This window comes from Suncus etruscus, chromosome 5 (assembly GCF_024139225.1).
Source record: "Suncus etruscus isolate mSunEtr1 chromosome 5, mSunEtr1.pri.cur, whole genome shotgun sequence".
Taxonomy (NCBI): Eukaryota; Metazoa; Chordata; class Mammalia; order Eulipotyphla; family Soricidae; genus Suncus; species Suncus etruscus.
Window position 1 is genome coordinate 79,537,937 of NC_064852.1, and position 15,728 is coordinate 79,553,664.

At 32.8% G+C, this 15,728-nt stretch overlaps 1 protein-coding gene across 1 annotated transcript in view; it reads right to left on the reverse strand.

Moving 5' to 3' along the window:
• KCNH7 (potassium voltage-gated channel subfamily H member 7) overlaps nucleotides 1-15,728 on the reverse strand; it is a 480,494-nt gene that overhangs the window by 12,653 nt on the left and 452,113 nt on the right. The window contains exons 11-13 of the mRNA XM_049773364.1: nucleotides 14,421-14,626; nucleotides 11,131-11,230; nucleotides 2,390-2,653 (exon numbers count right to left, since the gene is read on the reverse strand). Of these exons, the coding sequence (XP_049629321.1) occupies nucleotides 2,390-2,653; nucleotides 11,131-11,230; nucleotides 14,421-14,626 (570 nt within the window). The remainder of the gene's footprint in view (nucleotides 1-2,389; nucleotides 2,654-11,130; nucleotides 11,231-14,420; nucleotides 14,627-15,728) is intronic.

Consider the following 15,728-nt stretch of genomic DNA (forward strand, 5'->3'; position numbering starts at 1 on the left):
TATATATGTAATCACTTGTCACTTGAGTCTTCAATGTTCAGAAAAGAATCTAGCAAATATGTTACTGTAAATATAATCAGGCTCATGATAAACTGATTTTTGAAGACTGTAAAGAAGTTTCAGCAAGTTCTTGATAAATTTATGGTTTTCTTAATACAACCTGTTCCTATTTTTAACGTTTCCCAGGATCCATTTTCATAAATAACTCAAATGGGACTTTTAATATTAAATTCTTCTATTGTGATAAATGAGGTACTATTTTCATTCACTTCATCAAGATATTAGCTTGTCCAGAGAACTTTGCATATATTCTTAACTTATTTCAGTATGGGCCAGGCAAACGTTGATTTGATAAATTAAGTTACTAGAAAAATGTAAAGCCTAAAATCTTAAACATAGATTAACATCTTAATATATTAATTAATATATACATATATACATGTAATATATATTAATTAATTTATACATCTTAATATATGCATAGTTTTAAGTACAGATTTAGATTTAATAAAACTTGTGTTGGCAGATGTACTCACTGACATTAGGTGTCCACGATAGGTAGTATTTTATTTATTGGGCGTCATAATTTTGTCTCAGCCAGGTTAAGAGCTCCTATTTTTCCTTCATTTTTTTATGTTATTTTGGTAAGAGGCTCTGGCTTATACCCTTTAGTACTTAGGATCTGCTCAAAGCTCTGAGCTCATGGGTCAGCAGTGTTCAGGGGTTCATGTAGTTAGTGTCAGGGTCAGAACCCAGATTTTCTGCCTGCAAAGTAGATGACCTTTGCAATCTCTCAGGTCCCATTTATATTCTGGAAAAAAATCTTGTTACTTTATTTCTACTTTTTTTTTTAATTTATTTTTGAGCCACACTGATGACGCTCAGGAGTTACTCTTGGCTATGCACTCAGAAATTTTCCTGGCTCAGGTGACCACATGGGATGCCAGGGATCGAACTGATGTCCATCCTGGTCACCTTGTGCAAGGCAAATACCCTACTACTGTGCTATCGCTCTGGACCCTATTTCTACATTTTTATATTTTCAGAGATATACAAAGTGATTAAGGAGGTAAATGAAAAAATATGAGGGAACATTATTAAAGCAGTTGGGATTTAATTTCAAGAAAGTGTTTATGTGTAATTTTGTTGAATAGTCACAATGAACCAGATGGTTATAAATGATTACTTTTATTTTAGATATATGCAAATTGGGACTAAGAGATAGTTACATGGGTGACATTACATGCCTAAGATGCAGGAGGACCATCTTTGAAATTTGAGCACAGCACTACCAGGAGTGATCCTCAAGAACTAACTTGAGAATGGTCTCTGAGCAATGAAGAGTAGGGCTCCATGTCAAAAAATATGATAATATGATAAGAAGTATTTTCAAACTAAGTTTTGGTGGGCTCTCTAAAGTCAAAAGGGGAGTTAGTGATAGAGATGAGATGGAATTGGAATTTAAAACAGTGTAAACTACACCTGTTTTCACAGCCAGTTAACTTGCTCATTCTAACTTCATCAGTATATTTAGCACCTAATATGCTGTTAGTTTTGCTTCTCAGTGATAATGCTATTTTTCTGAGCATCTTGTTCAGGTAATACATAGACAGTAGTCAAGTATTTTTATTTCATATTAATTTACTGTAAACAACCATACATTTGGACATTCCTTTGAGAGAAATAATACATTTGTACAAATTAGTTGGCTCAAGAGTCAAATTTATAGTGTATTATTTTCTTACATTCCAAGTAAAGAAATTGATTTATTATAGAGTTGTTGCTTGAACACTGTTTTATAATATTGTTGTATTTGGGGGCAAGGAATGGGTAAAATGAATATATATATATCTTAATAATATATTTGCACTTACATACATCTATCTCTATATAAATCAACTTCAAAACTCAAATTCTCGTTAGTTCCCTCTCCTGTTAAAATAAGTTACCATAGGGGCCAGAGAGATAGCACAGCGGTAAGGTGTCTGCCTTGCACACTGCCGACCTGGGATGGACAAGGGTTAGATTCCCGGCATCCCATATGATACCCAGAGTCTGCCAGGAGAGATTTCTGAGCGGAAAGTCAGGAGTAACACTGAGCACTGCCTGTGTGCCCCCCCCAATGAAAGTATAATAGATAAGCTTACAATACTTTATCTGGCATTATATTAAGTATAAGATGCTATAAAAGTTCTGAGGCTGTCACTTACCAAATAAGAAAAACACTGTTCTAGAATCAAGGTAATGATTGATATCTGGTTTGAAATCTGAAAATATTTCATGATAATATGTAAAAGGTTAGGTTAAGTTGTGTCAGGTCTACTTTGTAAATAGTCACTGTGTTATAAGCAGCATTGAAAAGAACCTAATCCCCGAGAAATTTGATTACCTTTGCAGGAGTGACTTCTTTTCTCTATGTGAATTCTTCCTGAGGTGGGAACAGTTTCTTCAAAATTGCGTCCAGCTGCTTTTCCTATTCCTGAAGGGGAATCTACTATTCCTGAGAAGAGAGGCTTTTGTTCATCATCTATTGAGGAGATGAAAGATGAAGACCTGCTTTTTTTCTCTTCAAAATGTTTCTTGGAACTCTGATAATGTCGTATTGTATCCACAGAGTCTTCAGGATCATTTGAACTGTTTCCTTTGCCAAAATCTATCAAAAATATTTTAGAGAAAATAATCAAATATGAGACTCTATAGTCTACTAATAGCTATATAAAATTGCCTTTTTACTCATAATATCTTTGAATTACCTTTTTACTTATAAAGTATTTTGTAATTTTGTATACACATATAAAACTTTTCTTATTTTTTTATTTAAAAACATCAATTCTGGAGCTGGAGCATTAGCACAGTTAATAGGGCATTTGCATTGCATAGAAACAACCCAGGACAGACCTGGGTTCAGTTCCATATGGTTCCCTGAGCCTGCCAGGAGCAATTTCTGAGCACAGAGCCAGGAGTAAGCCCTGAGCTTGGCCAGGGTTTCCCTTAATTATAAGAACAATCAGATGCTTTTAATAAAACTAATTATTCATTTCAAAATTTAGACATATCTGCAACAGTAATAACGTTTGTCTCATTCAAATATTAAATGACAACTATAACCTCATTTTTATATATGTTCAATAATCAGTAGTCTCTTTAACATAATTCTTTTTATAGAAATAAAAAGGCAAGAAAATATGTCTCAATTCAGAAATTACACCACTATTCAGCTTTTTTTTTTTTAAACCTTCACGTTCTCACCTGCAGTGGTCATTCACATGTTTCAAAGGTCAAAAGATGAAAGTCTTGCAGGGAATGCCGGCAGGCTGAATTTTAGCCTGAATTTAGCAATGCAACAGCCATGACTTTTCAGGAGTTCTGGTTATGTAGCATACAGGTACAAATATAAAACTAAATATATAATTAAAGTTGGTTTACCTTGTAACATTATATTCAGTAGTGTACACTGGCTGTTTTATACTGAAATGTCAGGATAATTTCAGCCCTGAAGGTTATGTTAGAACATATTTCAGCAGGAAAAACTCAAAGAGATAAAATTATTTCCATTAGTATCCTGGGGAGACAGAATAATTCTCCATCTGGTTACTGTTAATAATTAACCAATAGAACTCCAGAAGGTATATCCTTTGCTAGAGAAATGATTAAGACAGAACTCCATTTACTGTAAGTCTACTGGGCTTACTTTGTTATTTTTAGAAGGCCAAATGAATGGATGTAAGGTCATTTCAGAAACACTTTCAATTGTGCCTTAGTATTGCCATTTGGTCTAGAAATTAAATAGACATATTTCCGTTACTTAAAAATTATAATTTAGGGTCCAAATAATATGAAGTAGGTAAGGGCTTTGCCTTGTAAGTGATCAATCAACCAAGTTTGATATCTGAAGTTTAATATGGCCCCCAAAACACTCCCAGAAGTGTTCTTTGGGCTTAAAGTCAGGAGTAAGTTCAAAGCTCTGAAAGCTATGGCTCCAAAACAAATAACAATATGAAATTAAGATATGAGAACCAGAAATTATTCCAAGGGTAAAAAATGGAGTCTAAAATTTAACATTATGAGAAATTATCAACCCCTTTCCCTCCAGTACCATTGACATAGGTCTGCTTAAGCTTCTGTACTTCATTTTTCTCCTTTCCTCAATTGTTTGTTATTTTATTTGTTTCCTTCTGACTATTTGATGAATATTTTCTATTCTTTGATTTCATTATTGCATTTAAATATTGTTTTTGTGCTTTGGGGGGCCACACCTGGTGTTGCTCAGGGACCACTCCTGCCTATGCTCTCAGAAATTGCTCCTGGCTTGGGAGGCTGTATGGGACGCTGGAGGGATCTAACCAAGGTCCATTCTAGATCGGCTGCATGCAAAGCAAACACCCCACCACTGTGCTATAACTCTGGCCCCTCATTTTTTAAATATTTTATTTTCAATGACTGGAAAAATATTTTCTAAATTATTCTCACATCTCCATAGTGAATTGCATTGGTTTGGTACTCCTAAGTAACCTTTGTACTGATCGCACAATTATGGATTTGAATCAGATTACATACTTCTCTCTTTGAAAACACCTTTCTTTTAAAAATCATTAATGGAATCTTTTTAGTGGAATCAAATATAAACTAAAATTACTATTAAGTAAGAGCTATAGTGTCTCCAGTGTAATTATGGATCATACTGATGTGAACTTTTATATTGAAGACTCATTACACATTTTTTAAGTAAAATCAAGTTTTATTTAGAAATTTAGAAGTTTTATTTAGAAAGGGGCAAACAAGAAAGAGAGACAGAGACAGAGACAATAAGAGAGACAGAAAGACAGAGTATACAAGGCCTTTCTAAAGGTGGAAAGAGTGCATATTACACATCATTAATTTTTTTTTAGCACTTTGTTTCTTTGGCTCAATAGATTTTTCAGACTTTGCCACAAATTTGTACATACTCACATGAGATGAACGATTTTGCCCCACAAATGTATAAACCCTGGTCTTAGTTTACTAATGTATGCCTTAATTTTAGATGCTTAGAAACAGAATCTTTATATTGGATAAGAAGATATCCAAGAAGTTTAGCCTGAGAGTTGATAGTCCTAGACAAAGGGCAGAAAAAGGTGATCTAAGGGTTTCTACTTTCTAAATTACTGAGCTGCTGGCACCTTCAGAGTACATCCTGCGGCATGAGATCCTGTATTCAATTTTTTATCCTACAACCTTTCTCCTGGAGGAAGAAAATTTACAGAGACTTTACATTAGCCTTCTCTTCCATACACACCCCTTATGAGATGTAAATACCCATTTAGATTTGATTTGCGTTAGATAGGTACTTGCCCTTCCTATGTTAATTGCTCTTTTTTTTTTTTTTTTTTTGGTTTTTGGGCCACACCCTGTGACGCTCAGGGGTTACTCCTGGCTATGCGCTCAGAAATTGCTCCTGGCTTCTTGGGGGACCATATGGGACGCCGGGGGATCGAACCGCGGTCCGTCCTAGGCTAGCGCAGGCGAGGCAGGCACCTTACCTCCAGCGCCACCGCCCGGCCCCTGTTAATTGCTCTTGAACAAAATATATTGTATGTGGAGGACAGTTAGGATTCTTAGTCCATAAGGCTGGGATCCCTTGACTCCATGCTTTTCTCTCTCATTTCTGTTATTTTATTTTTTATTTTTGCCACACCTGGCAATGCTCAGGGATTACTCCTGGTTCTGTGCTCAGGAATCATTCTTCGTGGACCCGGGGACCATGTGGGACATCTGAGATCAATCTTGAATTGGCTGCATGCAAGGCAAACACCCTATCTACTATACTATCATTTTGGGTCCCTGTTTTTTTTTTAATGCATATGGCACCCCGGCATCAGTCCCATTCACCTGGCTGAACTCTGGCACAGTTTTACATATATTATTGAAATTAAATTCATTATGTTAATTTAAACTCAGGAAAACTATTGACAAAATGTAATGAATGAGGAAGTATTAGTAAAATAAAATCAAGTCCATCATATCTGTGGTATCTAAATCCTCTAGCAAACATTCAGGCTACAAGTAAAATCATCAAAAAGAGAAGAAAGTTTATGTGTAATTTTTTTGTTGTTGTGTTTTTGTTTTTGTTTTTTTATTTTCTGTTTCTGGGCCACACCCGTTAATGCTCAAGGGTTACGCCTGGCTATGCGCTCAGAAATTGCTCTTGGCACCAGGGGATGCAACCGCAGTCCATCCTAGGTTAGCACTTGTAAGGCAGATACCTTACTTCTAGCACCACTGCTCCAGGCCCTATGTGTTATTTTTTTAATTTATGAAGAATAAACTCAACATTTCATATACATTGTTATTGGACCAAGAGTCAGCTGCTTTCTGAAATTCAGGTCATATGAAAACTTTCTTTGATATAGACCCGTTGTAATAGCATCTTTCTATTTCTTACTAGTTAAATAAAAGCTAATATATCAGTTTAAATAAAATTAGAAATGACAATCTATTTGTGGACTATAAATGAAAACTTCTCACACATAGGCTGTAGGTTGACTGATGGATTACATGAAACTGGACTGAAATACAATATAATTAACTTCCAGGTTCCTCCAGATTTGGTGGCCTGTTCCATTTCTGCCTTTTCCTACGTAAATTTGATTTTTAATGGGCATTAAACAATACAGGTACTATATTTCTGAATTCTATTCATATTCTATATATAAATAGTATTTTGAGATTGGTAACTAAAAGGAGTTTTACATTATCCTTTTTGCTACCCGTTACCATAATTTTACCAAGGTAAATTTTGTACCAGTTTACAAATTTGAGCTTTTTGTTTAATGTAGTATTAATTTTGCCTTTAGACAAAAACCTTTTACCCTTTTTTGATTAAGACTGACAGTCCATCTCTTCCCTTCCTGTTTAACTGTCCACTATTCTAAAGCATTTGTTATTTACGTTGTGGCATTTTTATCTGGGTTCAGAATAAATACAAGAAGATAGGAGAGGAAGCTCAATTACTAGAGTATATGTTTTCACATGTGGAAGGCCTGGTTCTAACCCATGAAATAGCATGTTTCTTTGAGTATCACCAGGATCAAATCTTAAGCACCTAGCTAGGAGTAGCCTCTGAGCACCAACCTACAGGTGTGCCCTTTCACAAAAACAAAAACAAAAAGCAGAATAGAGGATCATATAGAGAGTGTCCTGATATGTTAGGTGACCCGCTCATCTTAAGAATACTAATGTAAAATGTGCCCACCCAAACTGTTTTGAAAAAATACTTGTGCTTAATCCATCCTCTATGGAGTCTTTTAGGTTAATTATAATATTTTATTTGTTAAATTCAGCTGATGATATAATATTTGGTCAAAAAGAAGTATTTAATACATTTTCTCATCATTTGAGGGGCTATTTTCCTACTGTTAACAACTCTGAGATAAGCTGAATATTTTTCTGATATTAATATATATTAAAATATAAAAATATTGATACATAAATTATTTTTGTAAGAAAATCGTAGTCTAAAATGTAATGTATTTGAAATCTAGTAACTTACTCTAGTTTCACATATGTTGAAGGGACAATATTTTCAATAAATACAATTAAAATATTAAGCAATCTTAAAATTTTAAAGACATCCATATCAACAAAACAGATAACAAAAACTAATAGTTATATATTGGAAAGGGGGAATTTATAGCAATAGAAAATTATAATACCAATTATTTGAAAGTTTAAATCCATAAGCTTAACATTCTGCATATCATTTTTCAATATTTTAGTAGTTACATATTTTTATAGCTACTTTTAGATATGAGGATATTTTTTAAGACATTAATTTTACATCAAGAATACAATGAACAGGCACATTCATAACATTAGATCTGGAAACTAAATTGATTTAAACAAATTTTACACCTGCCTGGAGTAAAGGTATATTGAAGACAAGATAGGGACTTAGACTCTGGCTAATGTGTCACTTATATTTAACATTGACCAAATCGTGCTTATTTATGTATCTATTAGAGTTTTTAAGAGCTTTAGGCAGGTAGTAAATCCCTTGCCATGTGAATTTTGTATAAAATACCTCTCTTACACTGAGTACGTGATTAAATAAAAAGTTTTTAGAATCACAAACACGACAATCACAGAATCACAGACAGGCAGAACACAGTATAAACTGTGTCGTGCTTTCAGGGTTTATCAGGAGATAAAACTATAAGATAATTTGGCTTGAGAATGTAGGAAAATAAACATGATTGAAAGGAGATTTAATAAATCTTCAACTGTATGGTTGACTTTATTATATAGATGACATTGTCAAGCTGTTTTTCATTTCCAGTGAGATCAAACTAAGAGATTAACATCACAATAAAGGATTTAGATTAAGTCTAGGGAAGTACAGCTTGACTGCAATGGTTCTGATATTAGAAAAAGTCACCAACAGACAAACATATGATGAACTAGATAAAACCAAAACAAACTTTTAGGCAGGGAATGTATGTAGCTCAAGAGTAACAGTGATGCCTCATATACACAAAGTTCTAGATTTACAAGAAGTACATTTTAATTACAAGATAAATTATTCATTAGAAAGCAAGAGAATGGTCATAAATCAGGTAAAAGAGATCAGTTGTGTGCCAAAAGTTAGAATTAATCTTTAAATGACAAACTTATGTTTTGATATTTTAATGAAGTACACTTATAGCTTCCATGATGTCAAAATTCATCTAATGTCAATACCAAGAAAAATAATGAATTTATTACCAAGAAAATAATGAATGATGTTGAAGAAATAAATTAGTGGTTAGAAAATTAATAATTAAAAATATATATTTGGAACTAGGTATGTGGCTCAATGGTAGCACACATGTCTTGCATGACTTCAATCTTTGGTACCCTAAAAATGTAACAATCCTTTACATTAAGGAAACTGATAAATAATTTAGGTTGACTATATCATGGGAGATTAACCAGAACAAAATGAATATAACTTTAGTGGGTGAAAAAGTGCACCTGTATGTGGTTGAGGATAAGGAAATATATTCAATTAAGGCACTGATATCAATAGAAACAAATTAACATAAAAAGCAAGACTATTTTTATCTGAAATGTGATATTATATATATACATATCTTCAACATGATTGAAATTAGAAATTAGTAAATGAGCTCCCTGAGAATGTATTCTGAGGATGAGTGAACAAAATGAATAAAGAAGTTAAAAGAAGAAAAATTAAAATGAAGATGTTTGAATTTTATTTTATTATAAGTTATGCTTTTAATAAATATTTTCAGTGTGACAGGTATTAAAGTTAGAACAATGAAATATTTCCCACCTTATGGAGTTGATGATCTAAAGGCAAACAACTTTGTATACATAATTATGAAAATAAACATAGGACTACTGACAAAAGTGCTTTAAAGATTTGTTTATGGGAGAACTTCAAGTTGGGACAATAAAGAAAAGGGTGATATGAGAGAAGAGAAGTAACTATACATCCACTCTAATAAGGTTTATTAACAGGTAAGTTCTTGAGTTTTTAAGCATATGGGTGAAATAAACACTTAGATGAAAAAAAATTACCAGCTGTTCTGTGTGGAAGATAGACGAGAGGAAACTGATATAACAAGGTAATTTTGGAGAACTTGTAAATAGAATATTGTGATTTTGACCTGAGTTGTGGTTATAAAATGTAGATAAGTTAGCCAAAAGTTCAGTAATTTGAAGATTAGTTAAAAACGTATTTAAGTTATCATTAATAAAGACTCATTGCCAGAGATGAAGGAGTGATTTGAAAATGGTCGGCTTTTAGCTATCTAGATAGTTTATATAATTTCTGTACTATGTTCCGAGACAAGGCAACTGCTGGGAGGCAAGTTTCTCTGAGCTATACTAAATTCACTATAGGAAACTGAGTTTGATATACCCTTGAAAAAGTCATTATTAATAAATGTAATTATTAATAATATTATTTTAGTTTGGGGGCCACACCAAAAGGTACCTAGTATTTACTATTGGATCTCTCTCGGGTTTCACTCTTGGTGGTGTTCATGTGCAATATTCCAGGAGGCTGAGAATGGAACCCAGTTGACTGCATGCAAAGCAAATACATTAACCACTGTGTTATCTCTTAGGCTCCCAGGAAATAAATATTTGAATAACTATTATATAATCCATGTATATAAGCCACTAAAATACATTCTCAGGCTCTCGCAAGTTGACCTGGAATTAAGTTGTAAATACATCTCCCTTGTGAGCATATACTTAAACTGGTTTTAAATAGGATTAGGGAAAAAGAGAAGAGGGTCTAGGACCATAATGTGAGGAGATCAAATAAATAATCAACTGGTTGAGAAGTTAATGAATCTTAAAATTCTCTTCAGGTGACTTAGAACAGGAAGATATTAGAAAGCATGCAATATTAGATGACAAAAGACTATAACAAGAAAAAGAAAGGAATTGCTTTAATGTTAGATGCTGCGAGAAGTCAAATAAGGAAGGCTGTAATATATGTTGAATCATCAGGGGAAAAAGTAGAGATTTCATCCTCAGAGTTTTCTGTCTTCTGCCCAAAAACAAGTAAAGGTTCTTTCTCATCTAAATTATCATTGAAATTTGCATATTTCTGTCAAAAAATATTTGTATTTGAAATAACCTGAGGACATGGCATCTAAAAAGGAAACAGCTGTTTTACCTCATTTGTTTATTAGGAAGCATGTATCTCTTTTAATATGAACAAATATGTATTAAACATGAGCAAAAAACTAAGAATGATTAAAGAAACCAATGAATATAGAGAAGTTAGGAGTGAAAAGTACCGATGAAAATTTAGGAATAAAGATGACGAACATACACCACCACAATCTTTGCCATAAAATTATGTGTAAAGATTGAGTCTAATCCTGTAATGAGTTCTCTTTCAGGTCTCTGAGGCATAGCTATTCAACTATTATTAATTTGTCCTTTTTAAAGCAACCTTCTTTATTTCTCTATCTTTGAGGTCTTTGTAGATATCATATAATTTGGTACCAGAAAAGCACAGTATTTTCCCTCTAAAATATTCAATGAAGTTTAGTTCTTGAACTCAGAGACAATGAACTTTTAAATAAAAAGAAAAGCAACCACATTTCTATATTTAAACTTTAGAAATTCTACCTTTTTCATCTTCACTATCAAATGACAATTTCCTTCTTCGTAGTTTACAGTTGTCTTCTTCGGAATCATTTATGGATTGTGAACGTAATAAGAGATCAGCCTTTGTTAATGGAATGAAGAGATAAAATGGGAGATTATTCAATTTGAGCAGAATGTATTACAGTAAATTTTACTTTTTCTATTATTTAAACCACTTTGAGAATTGTTTTGTAGACAAATGACTACACTGTTTTGTATATGGTTGTTACTAAATTATAAGATAATTAATGAAGTATTTTTTAAATAGTGGAGAGGTAATAATTGTAGAAGCTATTAATAAGAGTTATTTGGGATAATTGTCAATAGTTGAGATAGTATATTGTTCTGTGAAATGTTGCTTATATACTAGATAAAGTTAAAATAAAATAATTAAGAAATTGCAGAATCTAAATTTACCAAAAATATAGAAGCTATTTATGATTAACTATGACTGAATTACATTGTACTATCACAAGGAGAAATTTTGCAGCAATAGATATCAGATTGAAGTCAACGAACACTGTATTTGTACCCTCTAAAATCTTCATTTATTAATTTTTTAATTCTTGGTTCTATCTTTCTCCTTGTATAATTCTTTTTTTAATAAATATTTTTATATTGACCAAAGTGGATTACAAATCATTCACAGTAAAATTTCAGGTATATAGTGACATTAAATGAGGGGCATTCCCACCACCAATGTTGTTCTCCCCCACTACCCAGCATGCATCCCATATCCTCCTCCTTGCTCCCTGGGCTGCTAGTGTAAATGGTTCTCTCTGTGTCTAGCTTGTTGTAGATTAGGTATCGATCCTGTTGTCATTGGCTTTGGATTTGGTACCTAAGTCTGATCAATTTTTTTTTTAGCTTTTTTTTTGGTTTTTGGGCCACACCCGGTAACACTCAGGGGTTACTCCTGGCTATGCGCTCAGAAGTTGCTCCTGGCTTGGGGGACCATATGGGACGCCGGGGGATCGAACCGTGTTCCGTCCTAGGCTAGCGCTGGCAAGGCAGACAAAGTCTGATCAATTTTTATTTCTACTCATGTTTATATGACTGTTTGGCCTATCCTTGTATAATTCTATAAAAATACTATCAACATGGGCCGGCAAGTGGTGCTAGAGGTAAGGTGTCTGCCTTGCAAGCGCTAGCCAAGGAAGGACCACAGTTCGATCCCCCGCGTCCCATATGGTCCCCCCAAGGCAGAGGCAATTTCTGAGCCCTTAGCCAGGAGTAACCCCTGAGCATCAAACAACAACAAAAAAATACTATCAACAAAAAGTTGAAAGTTCCTAATAAAAGATATGTAATTATTTTTAGTTAGTTTTTATGTATAATTTATTTGAGTTTGGTATTGTTTTTCAAGGTGAATAAGAATGAATTTGATGACATTAAAACAGTATTTGATAAAATTGTCAAACTTGATAAAATTGGACAATTAAAGAATAATATGTTGAGTAACCCCTGAGCGTCACAGGGTGTGGCCCAAAAACCAAAAAAAAAAAATAATATGTTCTTGGTATCATGAAATTTTTACCACCTACATTTTCAATTTTTCAGCAGTTTGAAAATAAAGCAGCAATCTCATTTAGCTAAATGGTACTTTAGTGGTATCATAAACATTTCTCTAAGTTTCTCATAGTACCTGGTAATAACTGTAATCGAGGGAAAATGCATTCATTATTGTTTAAAACTATTAACTTGTGAATATTTTAATCACAGAGAATATATTAGTATGTTAATAATTAAAGACAAGTATCAAAAATTCAACCTTTCATTTTATGGGTTACAATATGGGTGGTATATTCATAGAGCAATAGTTGGTACTCAGGACACAATTTTGTTTGTTTTTTGAGCCATACCCAACTTGTTCAAGAATTATTCCTGGCACTGCATTAAGTGATCCTTCTTGGCACTGCTGGATAAACCATATGCAATGTCCGAGATTAAATCCGGGTTGGCTGTGTGAAATGCAATTACCCTCTCTGGACTAGTCCTAGCAGGACACATTTCATAGTAAAATATTATGCTTACAAAAGCCATGCTAGACTAACTTACAAGTAAAATAATTTAACATACTATTCCTATTAAGGAATTATTATTCATTTTGCAAGAATACTTTGACTTAGACAAAAGTTTATTTAATAACTATATGTTATTTATGTCATGTAAATTGTGCTAAATATGGATCTAAATTTGACTTATTTCAACTTTAGTATTATTACTGAACAGACATTGTTAATCAATATATGACATAAATATTATCTGGGAGAGTAACCTTTGTTTAAAATATAACCTGTACAGGATTTTTCTGTAGCTTATTATTTCAAAAAAACTTTCTATAAGTAACTGACATATTTAATGTAAACCTGAAAAAACAGGTCAGAGTTTGTGGACACCTAAAATAGAGGAACATACTCAAATTAATATTATCATAGATCCCTACATTTTGTTCTACATTTTTCTCTATAGTTTTATTAAAGGCTGATTTTTTCCAGAAGCTCCTTTTAGTTTTCTTTTCACATTGCACATCCTTTGCTATGACATGTTTCATATGTAGTTATTTCCCAGATTATAGATTAGTATAATAGTCCAAAGCCAAGGCTAGTTAGCTTTGTTAATTAAATATTTGAGTGGAATAGAAGCAAGGTTTTAGGGAGCTGAAGTACATGCACTGTATGCCGGAGCCCTTAATCCAACTCCTGATTATTGCTTGGTCTCCTGCACACTTATAGGAGTAACTCTTGATTATTGTTGGATATAGAACAAAAACAAAGAAAACATTTAAATAGGACCACACACAGTAAGAGCTTGGAGACTAAGAGTCATTCCCAGCATACTTCAAGGTAGTCTAGTGACAATACCAGTGCTGTTTAGTCTAGTGTGCAAGGAACTCCAGTACTATACCTAATAGTACTTGCAGAAGGTAAATTTAGTGCTAGGTACCAAACTCAGAACATCTAACATGCTAGACATATGTACTATGACTTGAACAATCTTCCCAGACATTCAAGGCTATTTCAATTAAATTAGATGACCTATGATTTCCTAAAATATCAAATTTAATTGACCTACTTAAATCAAGTCAACATCTTTAGAAGTATAATTCTTATTTTAGAAATTCAAATATTTTGTTGGTTTTTCATTGTATATATTAAGAACTGATACAGTTTTGCTATGTATTTTACTTGATCTTTCAGAAGTATTTGGTCAACCAACCCAAGAATGAAATAAAATGTCAGGAGTATAAAAATAAGTAGTTTAACATATACCTTTGAACTTTCATGCCTCAGGTTAAATGTTAGCTCCAGATTTGTTAGAAAGTGATCAGAAAACTCTGGATACATATCTAAAACCTCTAACAAGTCTTCTCTTTGGATTTTATGCAAATCACAATATGTTAGAGCTCGTACATCTGCATTAGACTTTCCAGGTTTGGCATAAAGATGAACCATTTCTCCAAATATGTCATTTTTTCCTAAAAAAAGAAAAATTAGAAAAAAGTAGGGGAGATAAAAAATATTAAATTAAATTTTTTGATTTTAAAAGATAGTCAAGACCACTGTCCAACCCTAGAACCAAAGATTTTAAATGTAAACTTTCATGATCAACAGACACTATGGCAAAAATATTTCAGCATCTGCTATTGATTGCTCAGTCATGTTTATTTGTAGAGGATGTTGTTTCTTAGCTTTCTGATCCAATTTTGACCTATATTATTTACTTATTTTAATTCTTTGATTAAGCACTTATAATGCTGCAAAAATGTCTTTAATCTAGCAAAGCCACACTTATTAAAATTGAGTTTTATTTTAATAGGTGTGGTCTACTTTTCTCAACTCAAGAATATAAAAAAAATCATTGTGACTCATAGTCCTAATCTTTCTTTCTTAAGATGTAACTCTGGAAGGGGTCCAATCTAGACCATAGTGGTTTACATTAAACACCTAGATTAGGAGTTCAACTTTCATATAACTTCTTTCTTTTCTAACTACATTTGAAAAGGCTCTTAATAATTTGTCCTATTGTATATGTATTTAGTTATATTTTCTTGACTTTTGTAGTCAAGATTTTTGTCACATGACCTTTGTTCTAAAAGTGTGTTTTCCTTGCTTTATTAACAATTCTGGGGTTATTTCAGTGTCTGATTTTTGTAGTTACTCTCCAAACTCTGTATCAATCATTTGCCACCTACTTTACCATGCCTTGGTAGATGATGATATTATTAAATGCAGGAACAGCAAATACTTACTGAACACTAAGTAGGTTCTTGGTAGTGTATAAAAATACTTAGGTTACTTTCTCTTTTAATCCTTCAAATAGCCTCAGAAATAAATTAATAATTATTCAGTTTATTAATATGAAAATAAGATCAAAAGGTAAACTAATTAGGTCAAGGTCATCTTCTTATTTGTGTGAAGTGGAGGGAGGGAAAGAGTAACTAACCAGGAATAAGTTCTGTGCATTCTGATGTCAATCAGAATTTTTATTTACCTGATAGATTTAACCTCCTCCCAGTATTTTTCCTGAGTAACAAGGTCACTCATTTTTATCACTACACATTAAATTCAAAAATAGGG